At 39.8% G+C, this 25440-nt stretch overlaps 1 protein-coding gene across 3 annotated transcripts in view; it reads left to right on the top strand.

The window, feature by feature from the left end:
* COL4A5 (collagen type IV alpha 5 chain) overlaps positions 1-25440 on the top strand; it is an 82783-nt gene that overhangs the window by 5105 nt on the left and 52238 nt on the right. For all 3 annotated transcript variants that reach the window (XM_068152048.1, XM_068152049.1, XM_068152047.1), the window contains exon 2: positions 20238-20297. In XM_068152048.1, the coding sequence (XP_068008149.1) occupies positions 20238-20297 (60 nt within the window). The remainder of the gene's footprint in view (positions 1-20237; positions 20298-25440) is intronic.

The raw sequence follows: 25440 nt of genomic DNA, 5'->3' as shown, positions 1-25440 counted from the left end.
AATTGTGCCTTTCTACCTTTCATTCACTTAGATTCAAATACTTCATCCTTCTCTAATTGCATTGGTTGTGTAAACTCTCTGCTCATGTCACCACATAAGATATCTAGATAACTCACACATTCTAGGAATAGTATTACGTAAGTGTAAGTGAATGGAGAGCAGCCTCTGCATGATGGTGGTAGCCAACAAGTTGCTTTGAATGAAGACAGTGTTTGCTTATCTGTTTCATAAGGCTGTGTGGACTTGGTATTTAAAACCACTTGTAAGTTCTTGCTATGTGCAGTGTTTGCCTGTCTGATGCTGACTCTGTGCTCTTAGTCAACTCTTCTCAAGAGTACCTAAAATAAAACTTGATCAAAAGATCTAGTGCTAGTTTAATTTTAAAGATCCTTAAAGCAGCATTTTTAGCCTCTGTAAAAGGTGAGCAATGTAATTAAACCTGGTTAAATATCACTGGTACAGTGGAACTTCAGGAAAAAGGAATGTGCTGAGCATCCTTCTTATGAAATTGCTATGAGTGTGGTATGTGGAGGAAAAGCTTCGATGTAATGTGAAATTAGCAACAGAATAAACATAGCTGAGCTGGAGAGGAAAGGGTCCTATTATAAAACAAGAATTCTAATGGTATTTTGAAGAACTGCTTCACAGTTGTTTGAAGTCTTTCTTGCAGAGATTACCCTCCACTTGGAGAACTTCTGAGGAGGAGCAAGAAGTGAAAACTAGAGGATGTGATCTTAATTGTAGGAGAGATGGATATGGTACAGTTAGATAATTGTAAAGCTGTATATCACAAATTATCATTTTATTTTAGACTTGTTAATGATTTAGTCTCTCTCCCTCTAAAAGGACCTAACCTGTAATTTATTAAAAGGCTTTGATATTTTGCAGCTCTCACAAAACTCTGCATCTTTATTGCCATATCTCAGTGAGAGGCTGAACTAAAACGCCTCCTCAAGGTCCCTTCCAGTCTGAATGATCCTGTAAGTCTAAAATTATGAGTACAGTTGTGCACTCAGGTGTACTTTAAGTCAACTTAAATATCTTCTTGTCAAAAACTGATCATAATTATGTAATTCAGTTGTGAGTTAGGTTCATATTAACTTGAATGATTTTTTTTTTTTTAAGTTCAACTAGCCAAGAAGTCATCTCTTAAGCTGTCAGCACATCAGCATTCAGAATTTCAGTTTTGGAGGTTTTCATGCAGTGTGTTTGTATATGTATTGTTCTGTTACAGTATAACAAAAGAAGAGTAAATTGTAATGGCAGTATTGTCAATGAGGTAGTTCTCCTGAAGCATGTGTTAGGAGTTGAGGAGAGAATGATTTTTTTAAAGCTACGGATTTTATCTGACTTGCAGGCAGTAGCCTTCAAGATGTAGTTATTGCAGCTCTGTTGTTGAATTTCTGTCTTTGTCCCCTCCAGTTTGGAGGGGAAGGAAAATAGTTTAGTCTCATCTGCATTCTGTTTCTTATCTAATCTCTATGGAGAATTAAAATGTCAGAGTTGAATTTCAGTATCTTCTCTGGCTCTGTAAAAGGCATCCGTGTGCAATTTATTTGAACTTAAAACCACAAGTAAAGTAATTGTTATCTACAAAATTATGGTCTTTATTGAGGCATATAGCTAGGCCTGAAAAATTCTCCTGCAGTCTAATATGACCCCACTGTATGCTAGATAAGCTCTGCTACTGCAGCTCTGCTGAAACCCCTGCTTTCCCCCCTCTTAACTTTCCCTGAGATAAGCAAAGCTTCATTCACTTCCCTGGCTGAAAACAGACTAGTCAGTATTTTTGCCAGTGTCAGTATGTTGGGACTTTCTGCTGCAATATATTAAACATGTTGAAAAGTGTCTATTTTTAGGACTGGCCTTCATTGTTATCAAGAGGGGGTGGGTCTTAGTTGTAAACCACACCATTAATTTGGAGAAAGATGTTTGTGCTGTATTGCTTCCTAGGGAATAAGGATGCTTTTAGAAACCAGGCTTAAAACCCTTCATGGCAACTGAGGTATGTGGTAGATACTCTTTCTTTAGAAGGATCTGTGAGTGTTAAGGAAATCCTTGGCTTCTGTCAAGATGCCTCACTGTTATTAAATCTGAGATTTTTGCCTCTTTCCATCTTTCTCTACTGTAGTAATCGTCTCTAACACTTTTGTTGCTTTTGGAGATGGTTATGGTAAATAAGATCATGTTACTGGCTCTGGTAGAAGAACTTAAAGGCTCTCTGGTCTGTTTGGGCATCTTGCATGAGGTAAGGTGAGATTCTGCTGATAACTCTGCTCACTACTTGCCATGCCCCTCAAGTGAATCTGAAGCAATGTTGGAATGGCTTCATTTAAAAGCCTGAGACTGTAAAGCAGTTTATGAGAAGGGGTAAAGCTTCACAGAGGCCTTTCATCTCAGTATTTTAGAAACTACTGCTTTAAGCGGTGTTAGTTATAATAGGTTTTAGTACTTCTACATAGAAAATTAAGCAATCTTACTAGCTTAGTTTTCAGTTCGACTAACTGCCTTTACTTCTTAACTGGGCTAGTTAATGTGCTAAACATAAAATTTGGCTTTATTTGGCAGCCAGAGTGCTAAAATGAAGCAACTTGCCAATGTTTGTGCTGAGAAGTCAAAGCTTAACACCTGTTAACAGTGTTGTCATGTAGTTTGTTTTATTTTTGACAGACTTCTATTTCTTAGACTTTCAGGAACTTCAAGTACTGTTGTAGGTTGCCAGCATTGAGTGGAAGGGCAGAAGCTTGTAGATGGTGTCAGAGATGGTGCCTTTCATAGTTTATAACCAGTTATTTGTATGCCATGTATAATCAGTGGTTATGTAGCTGGAAAGTCAAAACCTTCTGTTCATCTTGTAGCACCTTCTCAAATACAAATTAGGTGTCTTATAAACAAATGTGCACTACTAATATGCATCAGTATGTTGTGTTTAATATGGTGAAGTGTAATGTATATCCTTCTGTGGACAGAAGGGAATAAGATAACTGAGGTTTTTCTTGCAACTCCAAACTCAGTAATAATTCCTGAAAATGTTGACAATTATAGGTTTTGATGTTTCAAGTCACTGATAAGGTGTTTAGAACTATCAGTTGTCTGGGTTTCATTCCTACTTTCTGTCCTGGGAACAGGTCGTCCCTGTTACTTGTTCTGCTTGAGATCCTCTGAAAATCTGTGAGGCTGTGATGCTTTAGGCTGGCAGCCTTTTTTTCCTTGTTATGAACTCCTTGGTGCTGTTCTTACAGTAGGAGTTTTCTGCTTTGTTGTCTTAAAGATGTCAGTTGTGTTTCCTAGTTTGTATACTAGTTTAAACAATGTAATGCAAAAATGGTGACCTGGAATCCAAGTCTACTTAAGACCAATGCCCAGATGCATTTTTTTTTTTTTAATTCAGCTATGGACTTGAGTCCCACTGTTCTAATAACTACCTGTTGCTGAACAAGTTAAACATTTTCCTGGCAGTGTTTCTCATCTCTATGTTGAAAAGCTCTGAGTCTATATATTGACCTTTATCCCAAGCACTGTTTTATTTTTGCTTTTCTCGTAGTCATACTCTTGTTCTTTTCCAGTTGTTTTAGTCAAACTAGGAAAATGAAGAGTTCTCACTTTTGATATATCCTGGCCACCTTGCTAATTTTCCAGTGCTTTAAAAGATTTAAACTGTTAATTCAAACCTTGCAAGTTTTTTTTTGTCTGTACCTTGTTAGCAATGAAGGCTGCCTGGGGAGGTGGTGGAGTCACCATCCTTGGAGGTTTTTAGGAGGAGACTTGATGGGGTGCTTGGTTGCATGGTTTAGTTGATTAGATGGTGTTGGATGATGGGTGGGACACAATGATCTTCAAGGTCTCTTCCAACCTGGTCTATTCTATTCTAATATTCTTTCATTAAGAAAGAAATATATTGATAACTGAAGAGACTCTCTTTATAGCATCACTCTGTGTCTACAACAACATCGATTATTCAGAAGCAAACCTTTCTTTTCTTGCAAGCTTCTGCTAAGAGAGCAAGAAAATGACCACCCTTGGCAATGAAGTGAAATTTTTACACCTCGAGTTAAACTAGCAATTATTTAAAACAACAGTTAAATGGCTTTACTTAAAGCAATGAAAGCTAACGTGACCTGCAGGCAAGGCTAGACAACCATTCAGCTCCCAGGAAATTTGATTTCCTGACAATAAATGGCATTGCAAAACAGTGTTTGGGTGAAGGAGATCATGAACTCAGTTTAAAACCCATTTGACAATAATCCTTTTTATGGGGCACTGATTTTTCCTGAGTAAACTTTCTCTACACCATGCTTTTTACAGAATGACAGCAGAAGCTGCTGTTTCTGAAAGGCAAAGGAACTTTTAGCTGTGATTCTGACTATGAATTGACTTAATCAGAGAAAATACTTATCCTGAATTAGTTTGAGAACACTTGTTTCATATATTGAACTTTAAAAGGGCAAAGGTATTCAGAAAGGAAAGGAGGCTTCTTCACTGGACTGAGAAGTGAAAATTTATTTTGAGCTTCTTGTCCCTTTTTCCTCCAGTTACTGACATTAGGAGTAACTTTGAGGTTTCTGCAAAACAGTTACTTTTTAAGTCATTAACTATATAAAAAAATAAGGAGAAAATCTAGAGAAGAAAAGTTGCTGTTTTGATAGCCAGCTTAACTTCCTATATTTGTTTCCCCTTTTCTTAATGGGAAAAGTAGTGTCCTGAAAAATATTTAGAAGCCTTTGCCCAGATACACAGCAGAAGCATCACTACAGAAGTTGGTATTTGGGCAGGTGGGTGTGTTATGCATTTTGATTGAAGGGAAAGTGTCTATGCAGCGTCCCTTAGTTTCTGATCCAGAATGTCTATGGAAACTTCTAGGCAATAGAATTGGTGGCACTCCTACACATATGCTGCACAGGCACAAAAATCTTTCTTTTGTGTTCTGCAAGCTTTCAAGCTCTTAAAGCAATAGCAGTAACAAAGTGTTAAAACATCTACAGCTGAAGTATGAATTTTTGTATCCTAAGTGAACCTAAAAAATTCCTTAACTTCAGGCTTGAATGAGAATGCTTGTTGACAGGTCTAGTCATGCTCAGAAAATGTATTTTTAGAATATCAACATAATGCACCTGAGTGAGAATAATCCAACAGATCTCTTTAAAGAACCTTAAACAGCTGATACACTACAGAAGTAGTTGTGGACTAACAGCACAGCCAGTTGTGGCAGCAATGTTTGGGTTTTTTTTTTCCTTCTTTTAAATGAACAGACAAAGCCAAAGTATTTAGCATCGCTAAGAGGATGGATCTCTATCAACCTCATTGTAAGCTTTTCAGTGACTTTGTCTTGATGGCAGAAATGTATTGATTTTGGTAAAAGCTCTGTAGTAAGTGCTTGTAATTAACTTACTGCTCCAGGATGCAGAGCATATATCCCAAACTTGCAGCAGGTTATTTTCTTGGCATATGTTCAGCTCCAAATAGCAGTTGTGGGAGTTGGTATACTCCCTAAAACAGGGTGCCTCAGGGAATACTTTCCCTTAGAGAAAGTGACTTTCTGGTTTGGAATGTGTACAAATGCCAGGGGCTGTTTATTACTCCTGCCAAGCTTCAGACTGAACTGCACTTTGAGTTTTAATAATACTTCAGGGCTTTTTCCTATGAGTGGATCTCCTCACTCTGTGCTGGGGCATTGGAACCATGTGTGTGCTCTCCTTGCCTACTCCTACTTTTAAACCAAGTGTTCTAGTGCAGTGCTGCAAGGAAGACATCTTGCTGACATCCTCAGACCTAGGTCAGAGAATCATCTTAACAAGATACTTTAGGTTAGCTATTATTTACTTGTTACTCTAGAGAGCAAGTGAATGAAATCAATTGCTGGAGAAAGCAATAATTAAACTTACACATGTCAAAGCAAGGAAAAGATCAGTGGTACTGCTGAAGACTTCCTTGCTTCCTAAAACAAATACTATACATATTTATACAACATCCACTGAATATGAGCAGTGTGACAAGTTCTAAGTGGATGGTGTCTCTAATGTGAAAAATTAGTATTTGGGTTACATGTTTCAGTTTCTTTACTAAAGCAGGTACTTTACATGGTACATATTTTATATGCTCATCCTTCTGCTGAAATGTTTTTGTTACTGAATCTCTCAGGAGGATTACTCCATTATAACTGTTTCTTAGTAAAATATCTTTTTATGGTCTGGGGGTAATAGAGACAAAATACAGAGTAAATTATTAGACATCAGCTTCTGTTTACATTTGTTTCAAAGTGCCTTTCCTTTCCCTCTGCCCTTCTTTTCTCTAGCACTTACCAGACTTACTTTGCTTTTCCTGCTACTGATGCAATGTTAGTCCTTAAAAAAACAGAAGTTCTTTGGTGTTTTTTTCCCCAGTGCTTTTAATGAAGATTTTATCAGTGGTCCTTTTTAGTTCGTCATGGGTTCTGAAGTCTCTGACCAGTGACCGAATTCCCAGGTCATGCTTTCTACACAATGATGATCAGTGCAAACACAATGTAATGACTCTCAGGATAATGTGATGTACAGCCTCTAGATAGAATTTCTCCAGTGTAAGGAAACTAAATGTTTTTCCAATCAAGCTTTAGTGTCCAATTCCAAGATGAATGTGCACTAGATAGAATTCTCCATTGGCACTAGCTTTGGAGCTCTTCCAGGGTATTAAAGGCAATAAAATACATTTGGGGCTCCTTTTGTTTTGCCCATGTGAAACAGTCTACAGGAAATTACTGTTGTGACCCTCCATATTGCTATACTGTCACGTTTTTGATAGCAAGGTGCACCTTGCTATGAAGCACCTCGCTTGAAGTGACAGGTGGTTAAATGAGACCTTCAGCCATTGCTAGCACATAGCCAGTGGGTTAGTAGATGAACTTGAGGAGCTAACACTGAGGGCTGTTCTTCGTTTGCTGAAGCTAAGTTGGAGTTCCTGAAGAAGCAGCTCAGTTCCCATAAAGTATCTGATTATTACGAGCTTTAGGAGTTTCTGATTCTGTGTGGATAACAGGGCCTCCCAACTTCTCAGATCCTCATACTCTATTTTGGAAGTGTATGATTTGCAGGGTTAGGGCAATAGCTTTGTCTTCATTGCTTCCTTTTTTAACATGGCCCTCTTCAGTATCACTTTTCCAGCTTTGATTACCTGAGGCTGGGAGTAGTGCTTTATTAGTACTGAGCAATACAGAGCATGCTGCCCATAGCAGTGTCTGCAGGTAGTGAAATGTGCACACAGAGCATGCTGATGCTACAGGCATAAGCAAACAATAAACCAGCTTTAACTAAGAGAACCTTGCAGCTATAATACTTGGGCCAAGAACTGAAGAATGGAGTTGATAATCACCTCCACCACAAAATCCCCCAGACACCCACTGAGCCCTAAGTGAGTTAGGTCTTGTTCTGACAGCTAGGAGGGTGTGTACTTCAGATAACATCTCAAGGTAATATCACTGTGCAGAGTTTCTATACTCTTTAGAATGTAGCCTTCCTTAATCTTTGGTATTAATTTGGTGCTTTCAGTAGCTTCAAAATGGACCACAGCAGGGTTGAATTAATCTGAAATGCTATTCTATTTTGCCTCTCCTTTTTCAAAGAAAGAGGTGGATTTCTCTTCTTGTGTGGTCTGCTTCGTGCACTTGACACACGAAGGTGATGTTGTCAGTGACAAATGACTAACATTCTTTAACAGGAGTCAGGAATTGAAGCTTCCTCTGTTGCACGCTCTATTGATGCTCTATGAGGAACAAGGCATTTTCTGGAGAATTAGTCTGCAGTCTGTATGTTTATTCCATTTCCTTAACCAGGAAAGGATTAAAAATAGACTGCCAGAATAAGTGGTGCTAGGACTATATAATACTTGGCTTGCAAGACTATCTAAGGCTTATAAGCCTAGCTGACAGTTAGGTCTAGGTTTGTGTTACATTTGGACACAGTTATAGAGAGTGGCAACATCCACCACCTGTCACTTGGGAAAGGCCCTAAATGACTAGTAAATATTAACCTGTAATGTGTACCATATGGCTCTTAGTATTTGCAGCTGGAAAAAATCAGGAAGCCTCAAGAGGCTAGTGATTAGAGACTTGTGTGTAAAATTCAAGTAAAACAGACTTCCTGAGAAGTAAAGTGGCTTACTCTATACTGCTGCTGACTGAACATTGGGTATATATGCTTGTGTCTCAGTGCTGGTGTTAGCTGTGGAAATGTGTAAGTAGATGGGCAAAGATGGAGATGTGCTTCAAACCATTGCCCTAATTTGCTATGTAGCTCTTAAAGCCTGCATAAAAATGAGAGCATGGCTTGCATTGAGTTCAGCATTTATAACTGAAATGAGCAGTAGCAATGTTCAGACTGCCTACGGAGGTGATAGAAAACTTGTTCATCCTCAAAGCTTTAGATTCTGAAATGGAAAATCCCACCAGAGTTGCTTTGTTTAGGGTTTCTCTACTAATGCTATTTGGAGCACTGCCTGCTTAAAAAGAAAAGTGCCATTTGGCATCTGCCAATTCATGAGCCTGGAGATGAAGTAGGCTAGAAGACCACCTGGTAGTGTACATTCTGTCTTCAGTGCTTTTGCACTGTTTTCTAGGAGGTGCACCAGCCAAATCTAAATGTAGATGCTTTTTAAGATGCTGCATCTGAATGGCAATGTAAAGGTAACACTTGACCTTAGCTGCTATTAAAGGAAATTTTTGCAAATTCATATGATATGGAGCTGTTTGGAAATTTGTCTTCATTAGGACAGGATTAAAAGTGCTTGGCTTCTCAGGTCTCTTCAATTTTTAGCTTTGAAATGCTTGTGAAAATCATAGAGGTGCTTGACTTTTTTTTGCTTTCTGTGTCCTACTCAGTAAAAATATATTACCTGAAGCCCATTCTTTGTCTTGTAAGACTTGCAGACCAGAGAAAACAACAATTTTCAGAAGTAGTGACAACTGTCCATGTCCTTTTCCTCACCTACAGTTGGGTAAAAGTCTGGCAGCACTCTTTTAAAGCAGTGTGGCAACAATCATTTTTGAAGATGGAAGGCTTTCTGGAATATGAGAATGAGCTACTGTGAATTGCAAGGGGTGCTTAAAGCTTCTTAATGTCCCAAAGAGTTCTTGGTCTTTCCTCTATTAAAGACAAGTATGGAGAAAAGGATCAAAATCTGGGATAGCAGGGAAGTTGCCTGGATATCCTGCTGATCTCTTGCACACTGTTCTTTTCCCGGGTTCAGGAATTGGACACAAAGATTTAGCCAAGCTGCAATACCTCGTGTTCTGGGGGATGACTTCACCTTAGTTAAGGTTGAGAAGAAACCCATAATTCCTGGGAGGTTAAAAACTGTTTCTGTAGGAGCTTCTCCCTGATGACTAACAGTCTTTCTGGGGCTTGCTAAGGATGAGTCCCTCCTTTTTTTTTTTTTCCTGCTTAGAAACTCAGATCAGCAGTTGAGGCATTTGAATAGCCTGCCCTTCTGCTCTCCTTGTTTGACAGCTGAGTCTTTTGTGCAACAGGAGCAGCTGGTGCCTGATAGGCCACTGGACCTGCCAAAATCTGTAGGTGTGCGCTTCTATAGATCTTGTCTCTGAACCCCTCTTAGGAGCTTCCAGGAAAACAGACAAATTATTCTCTGTGTTGCTTTCAGATAAGGCGGGAAAAATCCTTAGGGGCAAATAGTTGCAGTTTGGGAGGAATGAAAGTTAAACAAGCTTTTGGGCATTAATTTGGTAAAAAGTCCAAAAGTCTGTCTTTAGACTGTGTCAGTTGGTCTAAGGAAAGATCTATTGCTGCAGATATTGCCAGTATTTTGAGTAGATACTGCTCTGAAAGATAACTTTTACAGAGAACTAAGTTTAAAAACTGTAAGTTCAAAGCTGTAACATTCCATATCATTTAGTACAAAGTACAAACAGAAAATTGCAGTCCTCTTTAGAAAAGAGCTCACCTCCACTTCTTCTAGCACAATATTTTTAACAGACATACTTAGCTTTGCATATTCTGAAGGTTCTATTTTTGGTTCTATTTTTGGGTTTTTTTGAAAGTAGGCCTTTATTTCAAACCCGTTCCACGTATCTCTCTTCTAAGGGAAAATGTATTGATTAATAAACTTTCTGTATAATTAGAACATTTATTTGGGGTGTGGTAACTGGATTTAGTGGGTCTCATACAGTTAATGAATAGCTTATATGATTGTCATAACATGAAACAAGTGTCTAAATAGTAAACATCCTAGTGCTGCCTCTTCAAAGAATCTTGTTTTTTAACCTACCTCTGTTCTCATTCACAGTGGCCAGAACCATGGCTACTACAGCTAAGAGCTTCCTCTGCAAGTCTCAACAGAGCTTGTATTGTGCAGGCTTCAAAGAAAGATAGTGCCTCAGGGTGTAACAGGTTAAATTACCTGTCAGAAGTTCCCTTTTAAAAAAAAAAAAAAAAGTCAAGAAACTTCTGCAAAGATGTTTTGACTCTTACTTTTTTGTTTTAGACCACAAAGTTTATTCTAAGCATCTTTAGGTAAATTGAAGGAAATGTTTACTTAAATGGATACATAATAATCTTTATCTTAGGTTCTGCTTTTGAAATGTTGCTGCCTGAATACAACACTTCAGTAGAGAAGAATGGTCACTTGGATTGTGGAGCAGTGATGTCTTTGCTGTAATTGACTTTGCAAAGATATTTCAGTAACAAACTTATCTGCAGACTTGTACTCTTGTTAAGCCTAAAGAGCGTGTATGTGAAATCATAACTGGAAATCACAATAGCAGCTTTAACTCCACTTGTCAAATCCTCACAAAACCTTTTGCTGCTTAGTTTTATTCATGTCCAGGCAAGTGAAAGGCAACTCAAATTGCTGAAGATAAATGGTGAAATCTTTGACCTGGGTGAGTAGTAAATCCTTATCTAGATAACTGTGCAGGTGTTGTGTTACACAGATCTTGGCAACCTAATAAATGTATGTTCCTTCAGGACCACCACCAAAATAAAACTTCATCTTTGCTTGGACCTGAAAGGCTAGATTTCTGTTCTGTTACAAATTCAAATTTCATTATTCATATCTGTAAAGTTTTTTATGGTTATGCCTAGGGCAAAGGCATTTGTAATGCATGCTTTTCTGTATGCTGAATTTGATTTTAATTGGAGTGAATTTTTAACAGCAGTCTCAGTCTTTATATTGATGGAATTATCCAAAACTTATGCTCCCTATTTCTCCAGTGTTCAAACATTTGCATGTTTCTGACTGCTAAGCTGTCACATATAGAGGGTGATGTTAGTAGCATTAGCCAACTCCTGCAGCAGATTAAATAACAGGAAGGTTATCCTGAGATACAGGAATTGTCCTCTGTGTATAGTCTCTTTTCTAAGAACAAGTCTTCCACAGCTCTCCACCAAGTAATTGCCATATCTACTTATACCAACCTTAAATCGTGAACTGGAGTGAATGAGACATTGTGATTCACTTTGGGAGTCTACAGTTCACATAGTTTTGTAAGCTGGGAATCGCTGTTAAACTGCTTCCCAGCAGTAAAGCTGCATGTGTTTGAACTAATCTAGATACGCTAGGAGTTCCATAAAATAAGTTTTTTACCTAATATATATTCTAGAGACAGACTTGATGAATTGTGAGGTTCTGTTTTATTGTTTTCTGATCTTCAAGACTTTAAACCCATAGGTTTTAGCTTAATTATATCTTTCATTATTTCTAACCACTCTCTTCCTCTTTGGCAATAACCTGGTGAGAGTGGTGCACACTGTTCAGGAGCTTGAGAGGTTTGATGCATCTGTAGTTCTTCTGATGCTGAGCTTTGTGGTTTGAGATGCCTGTCTATCAGAATGAAGACTCACTGTTTCATTCAGCTTCTTTTCTTTGCTTTACTCTCCAAAGAGTCAAGATGTGTAATTTTATTACCTGATTAGCTTGCTAACAGGAGTAGCTGGTTATATGAACCTGATAAATATTGTACAAAGAGACCTGATGTGCTTGGTAGTGAATCATAAACTTACCTTTAGGAACAAGTACATTCTGTATTAGTTTCTGGTAACACTCAGAAGGAAAAGAAATAATGAAGCCTGAAGTATTACTCTACTATGTCTCTATCCTGGAATTGGCTACCTAAGTAGCTGTCCATTTAAGCCTGCTGCAGGTAGTAGAGCGACTCATAAGCAGGTCAGCCTTGCAGAGGTGGTACTTTTACTTGTGTCTGCAAAGCAGTGTAAGGGGTTGAATTGCAAGCTTCAGGTCAAGAGCTGTTGAGGGAGACAGACCATGTGCTTTGGAAGCCCTCAAAGATGAATTGGAGTTTATGCATGAGAGTCTTAGTATAACTGAACTATCAAAAGACTTGATTATGTGTATTCAAATAAATCTTAGTGAAGGCATTAAAGAAGTATGGGAACGAGCAAATACAGGACATGACTGTGGAGGGTGACTTGAGTGCAAATGAACAATTTTTCTAGCGTTTGCTGCTTGCGCTCTGCTCCTCCCTCACAAACCAGAGTGGTGTTCCACAGTTCAGTTGTGCTCATGTGTTCAGAGTGTTGCAAAATTCTGGAAGTGCTTGAAAATTTTGGCCAGTGTCAAGGCAGAACTGATTTTGGTGATTTCTGTGCATCTTTTCCCTGCCAGACCGAACTTTTCTCACCTAACAGTTTACAGTGTTGTGTTGTCAAATAACTGTCTGGTTCTTTTCGGGGAAAAAAAATCTGTTTCTGGAGATGCTGTGTGCATGTTAATCCCAACAGCTGTTGCTTGGTGGTCATTTAAATCTGTAAAAGTCTGTCAGTACAAGTAATATTGCCATGATCTTGCAGAAGTGACAGGGGTTAGCAAACAAGAAATTCTGGCTTCACAATAAAATACCACCTAAGGTGGATATTAAACTGCTTGCTGTGAATATTCAAACTGTTTCTTCCTGCATTCTCTTGTCCAACTCTGTCTGGATTGAGGATTCATTTGTGAACTACTTGGTTCATGTTAGATTTTTTCTGACAGTTTGTAGAGGCACATTAATGATGAATCTACTGTGCTGCTGCAAGAAGCTACACCACTTTCTCTTATTAATTTCTAATTTGTAAATCTCAAGCTCTGTAAATAACTAGATTCCTTCCCCATCCCTGTCATCTTTTCCACAGAGAGTACTGAAATATTGCTAAACTTCTATATGTGTAAGTAATTACACATTAAATACCAATACATACTTTATTTAGAAGTTCTTAGTATTCTTTACACCCCTTGCTACATGCACACAATGAACTGTTTTGGTATCTTGCAGTTGCATGTATGTAATGGTGAATCACTTCTGAAGCTCAACTAAATTTCCTGAATAAAACATTTAGATGGCTTATGTATTACTTAAACGGTGCTGTGTTACTTTGATTTTGCCAGACTAAGATATAAAGTCAGGCTAACCTGCCTGAAGCCATTAACCAGTCCTTGCTAATTTCTGTTAACCTGCTGTTAGTCATCAGTAGAAGATTCTGTTCTCCCTTCATAACTCAAAGGCAGTCCCAAGCTTCTGTTCTCCAGTGTCCATCTGCCTAGTGATTTTTAGAAATATTTTGTGAATGGGAGGTGGGGAGGGAGTGGAGGATGCTGAAATTGCCTGGTAACTGACATCTTCAGGCCTGATGAGAAAGGAGGGGAATGTGTCCAATACAGAAGGCAGGCTTCTAGCCAAAACAAATATCAAGGGAAGCAGGTTTAGTCACTTCACTGAGCTGACTGTAACAAGCCTGTGGCCAAGAGTAAGAAATTGCTTTGATTTCCAATGTGTACCTTTTTCTTCAAAATGAAAAACAAACAAAAATCCCCATTCTGTTTGTGGTGTAAAGCAGTTTTACACAGTCTGTGTAAGACACAAAAGACTGAGCTTGTTCTGGAAGAATTATCCTTTGAGCAGTAAACCAATACCATCCCTCCTTTTATATACTAATGAAAAGAACTTGCTCTCCACACACAGATTCAATGGAGTAGAAGCTGTCAGGAAAATCCAATGAAAGGATTAGCTAAACTCAAATAGATTAATTAGAGCCCTTGATTGTGTTTTACTATGCAAAAGCCTCAGCAAAGGATATAGCAATGCTAGTGAGCTCATCTTCACACATAGATGGTGGGGAGAGGGGGGAGGCAACAGGAGTGCAGTAGGTAAAAAGCAAACCTGAGCAGTTTCAGTCTCATTCTTAAAAGCTGCTTCAATTCTTTATCTTCATGTAGTAGAAAACTGAAATATCTTAGTAGGCATGGAGATTGTGATCAGCTTCTTATGATCAAACCACACCTCACTATTACATCCAAGATAATTTTTTTAAATCATTTTCCCTATTACATAAGACAATGTGTCCTACTGAATAGAGCTGGGAATGGAGCTACTACTGAGGGCTTCTGGCTGCCAGGTACAAGGCAGATGACTTGTTCAGTTCCCCAACCTGTAACAAATGTGCCACCTGGAACTTGGAGCCCTGCTAAGGTTTGGAATCATTTGATTTTTCCTTGTCTGAAAACCCAGTAAGTCACTTTATTTTCAGAACTAGTGAGGGTTAAGCTGTTACTAATGGTAAATTGATTGTAACCATCTAAATCCTGCTCTTGGTGTAGATTTGAAGCATTAATAATAATTCTTAAAATGTTGTATCTGCTTGCTTGCTTTGAGTTGTAGATATCTCATCACTCACAGGAGAAATTTCAGGTGTTCCTATGCTTTGTATAGAGCTTGGATTTTCTTTGCATTGGTACATGATACAGAACTAAATCTGCAGCACAAGAAATCTCTAGCCTGTGGCTGCTTGAGTGACTTTCTAACTTGTACTAACTTGTTACACAGTATGTATTCTCCTGTAGCACAGTTTTTGTGCCTCCTTCCTCAAGTTGAAAAGGCCTTGAGATTATTGAAAAGTCTAAACAAGAAGAAAGTTTTTGATTAGAATAGGTCATTGTTGTTAAGCATGTTTTTATTATTTTTTTCTGCTGTTCCAGTTTAGTTTAATTTGTTGTTTTTCATTCTGTATGCAATATGACCTGAAAGTGCCATGACTTGATCTTGATTATAGGATGAGTACTCAAGGCTTTTCCTCTTCAAACTATTTAGTTAAACCTTAATTTGGTGGGGATATAAGTTGATGCAAATAAGAGAGACAATCTGCCACACATGGCTTTTATACAGGAAGATAAGTGACTCTGTTGGGGGAATACTGCTTGATAAGCTTGTGGGTGAGTTTATCTTCCCAGGATTTAAGACAAGAATTTCTAACATTTGATTATACTGAATTTTTGAAGAATTTCATGATTAGACTATATTTAGCTTCTTTTCACTGCTGTCTGGGAAAGACTCTGTTCACTTCAAGTAATACATCTGAACTGGATATCCAAAACCATCTGTCAAAAAGTGTTCAGTGAGTCACCTGACTCTCCATGGCAGGCTAATTGTATATATGTATATTGCATATGCGTATAAATGTGGGTATGTTAAGAGTCTACTCAAAGTGTAAGGAATCTCATCTGAATATAAGAATTACTTTGGAAGACAATCACAGATTTGAGAAAAGAAACAAAACACAAACAAAACCTAAAAAAAAACCCAACCTTCTATTAATCAAAACACTTTTCCTGTAAGCTACAAATAAAATGAGGGAGAGAAGTACCTCAAAAACTTGAGAGAGGTAGATTTAGGCTTGTCCGTAACAACATTTTAATGCCACAGAGCTGGGAAGGACAGACTTTATCATGCAGCATCATGTCCACCATTATTTATTGCCAACATATGCATGAAAGGTACTCCTTTGTCAGCTCTTTTACAGTCAGCAAAAATAAATCTCTGATTCCAAATAAGCTGACTTTAAAATAACTTCTCTTTGTTTAGAGATATGCATAGTGGGGAGGCTGGGTGTGTTGGATGTATGGGAGAGTGCTGGGACTTGAGAGAAAAAGGCTTCAGGGAAGAGGGTGAATACTACAGCTGTCTTGCTGCTTAGGAGGGTGTAGCAAAAGTGGAGCCAGGCTCCTGTCATCCTGCATAGAGCAAGAGACAATGGATGTGAGCTGCAACACAGGGAATTCTGGTGAGGTGGATCTTTAGGGGCAGAAATACTTCAAAATGGAGGAAGTGAGAGATCAAGGATCTAGAGAGGCTGTGGATCTCCACCACTATCACTACTCAACATGCAACCTGCCTTAAGTTGCCCTGCTTTGAGTGATTCTTTCCATACCAAATTATTCCATGATTACGTTTTCTTTAGTGATTTGATCTGGTTTGTGCCATCTTGAGGCTAACAGGACAGAATCACTGCTGAAGATGTGTGAACGCTAACAGTTAGTTTTCTGCAATTGTGCTGGAGTGACACAGTAGCAACGGACAGGGTCTGAGCTTCACTGCCTGAACTTGCCCTCAGGAAATTACAGGATCACAGGGTGTTAGGGGTTGGAAGGGACTTCTGGAGATCTTTGGGTCCAACCCCCCTGCCAGAGCAGGACTGTATAATCTAGTGCAGGCCACACAGGGGTGCATCCAGATGGGGCTTGAAAGTCTCCAGAGAAGACTCCACAGCCTCTCTGGGGAACCTGTTCCAGTGCTCCATGATGCTTACAGTAAAGAAGTTTTTCAGGGTTGGAAGGGACCACAAGGATCATCTAGTTCCAACCCCCCTGCCATGGGCAGGGACACCCCACACTAGATCAGGCTGGACAGAGCCTCGTCCAGCCTGCTCTTAAACGCCCCCAGGGACGGGGCCTCGACCACCTCCCTGGACAACACATTCCAGGGTTTCACCACTCTCATGGTGAAGAACCTCCTCCTCACATCTAGCCTGAATCTCCCCACCTCCAACTTCATTCCATTCCCCCTAGTCCTATCACTACCTGAGATCCTGAGAAGTCCTTCCCCAGCCTTCCTGTAGGCCCCCTTCAGATACTGGAAGGCCACAATTAGGTCACCTTGGAGCCTTCTCTTCTCCATACTGAACAGCCCCAACTCCTTCAGTCTGTCCTCATAGGAGAAGAGGTGCTCCAGCCCTCTGATCATCCTTGTGGCCCTTCTCTGGACATGTTCCAGCACCTCCACATCCCTCTTGTAATAGGGGCTCCAGAACTGGACACAGTACTCCAGGTGGGGTCTCACCAGGGCTGAGTAGAGGGGGAGGATCACCTCCCTCGACCTGCTAGCCACACTTCTCCTGATGCAGCCCAGGATCTGATTGGCTTTGCGGGCTGCAAGTGCACATTGAGAGCTCATGTTGAGCTTTTTGTCCACCAGCACCCCCAAGTCTCTCTCCTCAGGGCTGCTTTCCAGCCAGTCACTGCCCAGCCTGTATTTGTGCCTGGGATTGCCTCGACCCAGATGCAGGACCCTGCACTTGCTCTTATTGAACTTCATGAGGTTGGCTTGTGCCCACCTCTCCAGCCTGTCAAGGTCCCTCTGGATGGCCTCCCTTCCCTCCAGCGTGTCTGCTGCACCACACAGCTTGGTGTCATCAACAAACTTGCTGAGGGTGCACTCAATGCCACTGTCCATGTCCACGTTGAGGTGGAACTTCCTGTGCTCTAGTTTACATCCACTGTCCCTTGTCCCATCTATCACAGGGTGCAAGTGAGAAGAGGCTGTCCCTTCCTTCTTGACACCCAGCCTTCCTATATTTATATATATTTATTAGATTCCCTCTCAATTGTCTTTTCTCCAGAATAAAAAGGCCCAGGTTTCTCTGCCCCTGTACACTGCACTGGTTAGGCCACACCTTGAGTACTGTGTCCAGTTCTGGGCCCCTCAGTTTAGGAAGGATGTTGACTTGCTGGAACGAGTCCAGAGAAGGGCAACGAAGTTAGTGAGGGGCTTGGAACACAAGCCCTGTGAGGAGAGACTGAGGGAGCTGGGGTTGCTTAGCCTGGAGTGGAGGAGACTCAGGAGTGACCTTCTTGCTCTCTACAACTACCTGAAGGGGGGTTGTAAACAGGCAGAGGTTGGTCTCTTCTCCCAGGCAGCCAGCACCAGAACAAGAGGACACAGTCTCAGGCTGCACCAGGGGAAGTTCAGGCTGGAGGTCAGGAGGAAGTTTTACACAGAGAGAGTGATTGCCCATTGGAATGGACTGCCCGGGGAGGTGGTGGAGTCGCCGTCACTGGAGGTGTTCAGGAGGAGACTTGACAGGGTGCTTGGTTACATGGGTTAGTTGATTAGGTGGTGTTGGATGATAGGTTGGACGCGATGATCTTGAAGGTCTCTTTCAACCTGGTTTATTCTATTCACTTCAGCTTTCCCCTTCTAGCTGTGAGATACCTGTTCTTCTCTACCTGTTTACCCCCACAATTTTTCTGTATCTGAAAACTCAGAAAATTGTATTAGAAATGCTCTTTAGAAGTTGTGAGGAAAACTGAGTCTCCTGTGTTCCATAACCTAAATAAATCTCCTTATGTTGTGTAGGATCTTGATCATGCTTTCCATCTGTGTCTTATTTTAACCTGTCGGTTAAAAACTTCGGTTTTTCCTTCCCCTGCCTCTTGGAGGCAGCAAAGATTTTCAGGTAGCTGTCACTGCTGTCCTTGTAATAAAGCAGTACTGCTGCACAGGGAGCTAGGTAACTCCCTCTTTCTTTGTCTTAGGCTTGTACTGTGAGGCAAGGCAATATTGCATGTAACTAAGGTTAATCCTTTTTAAATGAAGCTTTGTTAATGACATTTATCCTAAAACTGGTTCACCAGGAACTTGCTTTTTTAAAATGAAAGGGATCTGATGCCAAATTCACAGGTTACCTTGGTTTAAGGGGGACATCAGAAGGGCACCTAGCCAAGCAGCGCTCCAAACAAGGTCAGCTATGAGGTTGGGCCAGGTTATATAGGGCTTGGTCGAGTTTGCAAATCTGAACCAGCTAGTAAGTTTTAGTTGAGTTTTAGAAAGTGTCTCAATAAACTCCTATTAACTAAGAATTCTGATTTTATATATGCATCAAATCAAACTGATTATAAAAGCCAAATGGAAGATTTAGAGATGCCCCAGTCGTGTCATGTGACACTACTGTTCTGCTTAACACTCAAAGCTCTACCTTTTGCTACAAGATGTTTCAGCTGATCCTGAGTTTCTTTAGCTCCAGGTGAATTAAGATACTTCTGTGTTTTTTCAGTCTGATGCTTGGTAGTGTGTTTAGGCCAAGCGCCAGCACATTCCTAATGCCAGCTAGGTAATGGGTCACATCTCTAGATGCTTCTGTGATAATGAAGACTAGAATTCAAGTGTGGGTGTACTTTAGATCTGACACAGCAACTGTTATCCTGCTTGAATGCAATGTGTACATAATCTCTGTAGATCACTGGGGGGAGGACTCTGAAAGCTCAGCTTTTCAAACTGTGCTGTAGTTATTTTTATTTTTTTTATACAATGCTGCACCTGTTTTCAGAACAAGCTAAATCCTGAAGTATCTCAGCTACACTGTCTTCTAATATGGCACATGGTTTTTAACTGATTTGAAAATTGATGGCTGTATGTATTATGTAGAGACAGTCTGCAATAGGCTTTTTTTTCCTAAAAATCTCACTTCTGTAAACATGTCTGCTTGTTTCTGAATTCAGCACGGCCCTCTAATGAGTATCCTGTGTTGGTGAGGGTGAAGGAATATAAACTAAGCAAATGTGGTATGGAAGTTACCTGATTGGATCTGCTTTGTGAATAGAGCTTTCATATCTCTTGCCTTTCACTCCTTAGTATCTGACTGTCAGACCCCTTATGCTGGAGATCATTGTAGCTGACTTGCCATGCTTTGGAATGGAGTGTTACTGCAGCTAGGTGAAATCTGGGGTGTTAAAAATTCTCAATAAATGATCTGTGAAGGGAAGAATTAACTGTGTATTAGTATTTTCCCAGTAACTCTCAGAAATAATGCTCCTAAGTGTCACATTTTGCACAAGAGTTTAAGAAAGTCTGACATCTGCTGGTGGGAACCCAAATTGGGCTCTTTTCAGTGCAAGCCATACACTGAAAAGTCTGTTTCATTGAAGTTCTGGCTCCTTTGGCTATAGCTGTGGTATTGTACATCACACTAAAGTGTGATTAAGCACAAATTAAAGTCTAAAATTTCTGAGGAAACTGACATATTTTCATACAAACATAGTTGTTAATGAAGGTGATTTCAGTTAACTGTCTATTTTGGACACAAGTGCCACAGCTAGGTGACAAACTTTGTAGGCTTACATTGTAGACTGACTTTTGTAACACTGTTGAAGATTTTGTAGTCTTAGACTAATCAAAAGCATTAATATTTTGTTTTCTTGTGTCTTTTAAGGCTTGCCATGGATGTACATCATTGTCAAAATGTGACTGCAGTGGAGTAAAAGGTGAAAAGGTAAATATCGTTTTCCTTTTTTATACTGGCAGACCACCAAAATGACCAAACTGTATGTCAGCTTCTAATCAGTGAAACTTATGGCCAAGAGTTTTTGTTTCTTGCTCATATATTTGAATGTGCACCAAAGGGAGTAGCTCATATTGAGCCAAACTGGCTGGTCCATCTGAGAAAATGATATGAAATTCTGTACACCATCAGAAGTCATGAATGATGACACAAATTTCTCCCATCTATGTGGGAGTGTAAAACACAAAGATGCAAATTTTAGAAAAAAGGCAATATTCCTATTTATTGCCTAGGCCTGCCTTCCCTGTTGGCATGGACTGCACAGTAAGGCCTCTGCTGGTAATGTTTCAGTGGGAGTTTAAAACCAGAATGTGCATGGGTTGCTTTCCCACTTCTCATGCATTGCCTGCTCATAAGCAGGTGACACTCATTAATGTGCTCTGAGATTGCACTGTTTCTTACTTCCTAACTTGTATAGCTGTATACCAAGATAATAGCTGATACTCAACTAAGCAACTAGTTAATAGCCAAGCAGACTTTCTTGGATCAAGCAGAGTAAAAATCACCCCCCAGTCAAGAAAAGAACCTTGTGTGCTTCATTCAGTGCAGCAGACTGGTTTGGGCTGTTTCAGTGTTCTAAGGCCGCAAGGTGTATGTCAACATCTTAGCTTTGCTGCTGCCATGTAGCTTTTACTTACAGCCTCACTGCCTGAACTCAATATATCTACGCAGTACTTCATGTTTCTGTCACCATTATTTCTTACAGTTTTACAATTTTTCCTTTGAGGAAACAGGAGGTACCCAGCATTTCTTTGAGTTACAATGTGATGTAGATGGCTCAGTACCTGCCTCCACTGAGTCTTTTCTCAAGTGTGGGAGCCTAGTTGTAAGTAAGCCATGGCTAAATAGTTCCCATGTGACTGTTCTTGTCACAGGGAATAAATGTGATCTCTGCAAGGAGGAGAGGCTGCCTGAGATGTTTCCACTCTTAGTCTTGTAAACAGTTTGCTTGAGATGCAGCGGAGTTGTCTTAAAGATATGAACTGATAACAAAGTTTGACAAGTTCGTCTTATCAAACCACTTTATCTTTGCAAGATTCTAGAGGGGCTTTCAGTGCTCTAGATTAATTTATGGCATATTTCAAAGGTGTTCTTTTTTGACATTACATAAGCAAGCATAACCTTAAATGAACAAAAGTAATGCAAAATGATCAGTCACTGCACTGGCACACTAATGTGCTGACAGAATTTTACAGTTGGCTGAGGTTAAGCAAGGCAGATGTCCAAAATTCAGAGTAGGTCTTGGTGCCACACCTACCATCCAGATACCTCCAGACAGATGAGGTAATTCCTTGGCATTTATTTGCTTTTAGTTCAAGTATATTCCTAATACACATATGTAGTGAAGAACAGTATCCCCTTGACAGTGAATTCAGCTTTCTTTTTACACTATTGTTATACAACTATGACCCACTCAATACATTCCAGTCCTTAAGTATTATTTAATGAATTTGAGATTCTGTACCAGAGAAAGGTGACCGACTGTCTTGGGAGTGTTTGGAGTCAGAGGGAGCTTTTTGTCCAAATACAGTCAACAAGTAGAGTATATGACCCTTGTTCAAGATCAAACTCTCAAGTGTCATTGTGTATTTTGGGGTTTGTTTCTACTCTTCCAGACTGTTCAAGCAAATTAAGAACAATTGCAGAGGAGAACCTCTTCCATGTTTAGTTTCCAACCTCTGCTGTCATTTTCTGAAGGGAGTTGTAGCAAGTCCTGAACAGAACGCCGTGAAGCTTTGTGACCTCTTATAAAAAGGAAATGGGGAAGGAAAAAAAGCCTTCAGCAAAACAATCAGAACATCAGACAAAATATTTATATAATGGTTGTGCTGCTTCCTGGATAATTCTTAGGGGGCTGCAAATTGATCAGAGGGTTATCTTTTAATAAAATTAAAAAATAAACACCTGCACAGAAAGAAAGGCAAACAGTGCTTCATCTATGGTATGACTGCTTTCTCTGTCTTCTCTTTGTAATGTGCCTCAGCCCTCCTAGGGAAGGGAGTGTGTCTGAAACTCCCACTCATTAAGCTGATGTAAGTTAAGTTTCCATCCTTGGAATGGATGATTCACTTTGAAATCTGGAAACTATGATTAATTTTTCCACTGAAATCAAGGTAAACACATTGTAACCCTGAGGTATGCTAGAGGTTTTTGTTTTCTAAGCAGCCTTTCTGAAGCTTGCAGACCCTCATGTATGTTATGTAAAGGAATGATGAAAAGCAAAGCCCTTATTTCTCAAGCATGATGGTGGAACTGGTTTAATACCTGTGCACACCCCAGTATGTTAGTTGCCCTATAATTACTAAGCTCTCAGTATTTGATGCATTGTTGGATTTAGCAGTTCATCTCTGGAGAACCACAAGAATTCTGTCCCTGACATCCACAATGCTTTCTTATAAATTCTTTGGGGTTTTTTACAGCCTTAAGCTTTTTCTAGAGTCTTGTACTCTGGAGTTACCTGAAGTTGATTAGGTTCATCCATCGCACTGTACCACATACACATTTGATGATTTGATTTCCAAACCTGATACTATCTTCAACTCAGCTTTCCTGAAAATATTCTTTTATTCCAGTAGTGTTTAAATTGCTGATACAAAGCCCCAAACTTCCTGTATTTGACACTTGACATTTGGTGTTTCTGTTTCCTTCCCCAGTGACCTTTGAACCAGGAGTCAAGTTCTGTAGCTCCTTGCCTAATTGGTGTAAAATAAGCATTAGATGAGGAGCTGCTGTTTAAATAGTCTCCTCTCTGATTCTCCCATTGAGATTGACAATGTACTTGTAGAGCTGCTGGAAGTCAGGTGTACTGAACCTGGTTCTGTCCTGGGAGGACAGGAAAAGCCTTGTCAAATCCACTGAACTGTGCCTTGTTCTTCTGTTCAACTGTGTTTCACTTCTGGCCTGAAACCAGCTTCTGCATCCAAGTTGCTGTCCACTTGCATTAAGTCAACTAAGAAGTGCTGCTTTGTTCAGCTTAGAGCCTAATGCATTCCTTTTGAGATTCAAAGTAGCCTTCTTCCTAAGCATCCTAGCATTCCCTTCAGCATATCCGAACTTTAACAGATCAAGTAAAGTAATACAAATTGAACTGTGACAAAGAAAGCTATTTTCTTGTCTTGCCTTGGGGAGCCACAGCTCTTATTTAAGTGCTTTAAGTAATTCTTGGTTAACTCTGCCTCTGCCATGAACTCTGACAGCATCAGTAGCATGTCAGCTGGAGATCAAAGCTCGATGAGCTGCATTTTTGGAAGTACAACAGTTGACAAAAAATTAGTGCACTAAAGTTTTCTTCCTCAGCCCATGTTACTAAACTTAATGTAAAATGCATAGTGTTAACATGCAAACATGTCTAAAATGTTGAAGAAATGAGGAGTTTACTGGAGAAATCAGTAAAAATTGTTTACAGCTGGGAGCCATTGTTCTGTTGCTCACAGTAAGCTGCTCTAGTCAACTAGATCTGGTGAGAGTAGTAAAGTAAATTAAGCTGCTACGTGCAGGTGCTTTAGGAATTATTTGCTTTTGAACTGAAATGGAAGTGTATAACTGCTTTTCACTTAAGGAACTGGATGGTGATTGGTTTTTAAATAAATATTGCTCAGCACTTTGGGGATTAACCTACTTAAATGCTTAAAAGCTAGTTCATGAGTTAAAGCTAGCTAAAGAAATCAACACAGTAGACACTACACATGGAGCAATTTAAGACAAACCAGTAAGACTTGTACATTGTTGGCCTGGTTTTACCTCTGCGAAAAACAAGATCCAAAGATGCCGATAAGATCAGCTCTACAGAGACATGGGATGAGTGAGATGATACTGTATCTCAGCTGTCCTAGTTGAAGACAGGGCCAAGGGCTACAGCAAGCAGGCTGTGTGCATCTTAGTCACCAAGAGGGCATGTACCCCAAGACCTACTGTGGTTTTGCTTTGAAGTGGTAGTACATGCTGCTGCTGAAATCCGCTGTCATACTTTTCCTTAGCTGTGTATTCCTGTTTCTCCTCTGAGGCTTGTGTGGCCACATTCTAAACTGTTAGTGAACGGATCTCACTGAAAACAAGCCTCTTTGTAAACTAGGTTAGTTTTCAACCTCATCAGTTCTTTCATGCAAGTTGTGTTGCACCAGGATTATTTGTATAGCTCTGCTAGAAACATATGGCTTAAGGTGGGAGGGACCATGTTTTTCACAGTTCCCTGAATAAGTGACCACTTACCTTTAAACCTCAGCTGCTTTGTCTTGCAAAAGAAGTCACAGCTGATATGCTGAAGGAATTTGAATTTTGAAGAATAAAGGTCCTGTCAGAGGGGATTTTGTTATTCCATTAAACTGTCTTTAACATTCCTGTTTGTGGCTGGTTATTTTGTTTCAGACGAGGTTTTGATAAGAGATAGTTCCAACTTAACAAAAAGTTAGTGTTCTTCAAGATGAAGTAGAATTTAACTAGTATGAGAATCTTGAACAGCTGTTATTTTCACTGTAATGTTCAAAAGGTGGGGGGGGGGGGGAATAATATGGCTGCCTGTTATACAGCACGGAAGTAATGATGTATCTTTTAGTGTTGCTTGCAGACCTTTGTATGTGGACCTAGTTTTAAGTCATGTCGCCTATAGCTGTCTCTGGAGTCTTTCTGATGTTCACTGTTTTCATAGCAAGTGCAGGAACCAAGTATGTGCCTCTTGCCAGATATTACAGTCAGGCTCTTGCACGTATTTAGGCATCAAATGGGCCTTCTGGTTTTTTGTTTATTGGTTTTGTTGGTTTGGGTTTTTCCCCCACAAATACACTAAATCTAAGTGAATAAATACCCTGTTTTCTCAATGTCTCTAATTCTTTCCTTTAACCTGAGTATTTATAAAGGAATGTAAATTACTTTTACATGCATTAAAACTGTATCTGTCCCAGATTTCTTAAATTTTCCTGACCTATTATTGGAGTACATGGAAGTATGCCAGACTTGTCTGTTTCCATGTTTAATTAGCTCTAGCTAGAAACGTAATTTTAGGGTGTTCCCAACTTTTTTTTCTATCCCCCAAGCAATAGTCATGTTCAAGCTTATAAGCTGGCAGTATTACTACCTC

The sequence above is a fragment of the Melanerpes formicivorus genome, unplaced genomic scaffold (genome assembly GCF_026170545.1).
Source record: "Melanerpes formicivorus ecotype bairdi unplaced genomic scaffold, bMelFor1.0.p_v2 SCAF_22, whole genome shotgun sequence".
Taxonomy (NCBI): domain Eukaryota; kingdom Metazoa; phylum Chordata; class Aves; order Piciformes; family Picidae; genus Melanerpes; species Melanerpes formicivorus.
This window is presented reverse-complemented; position numbering and strand designations above follow the sequence as displayed.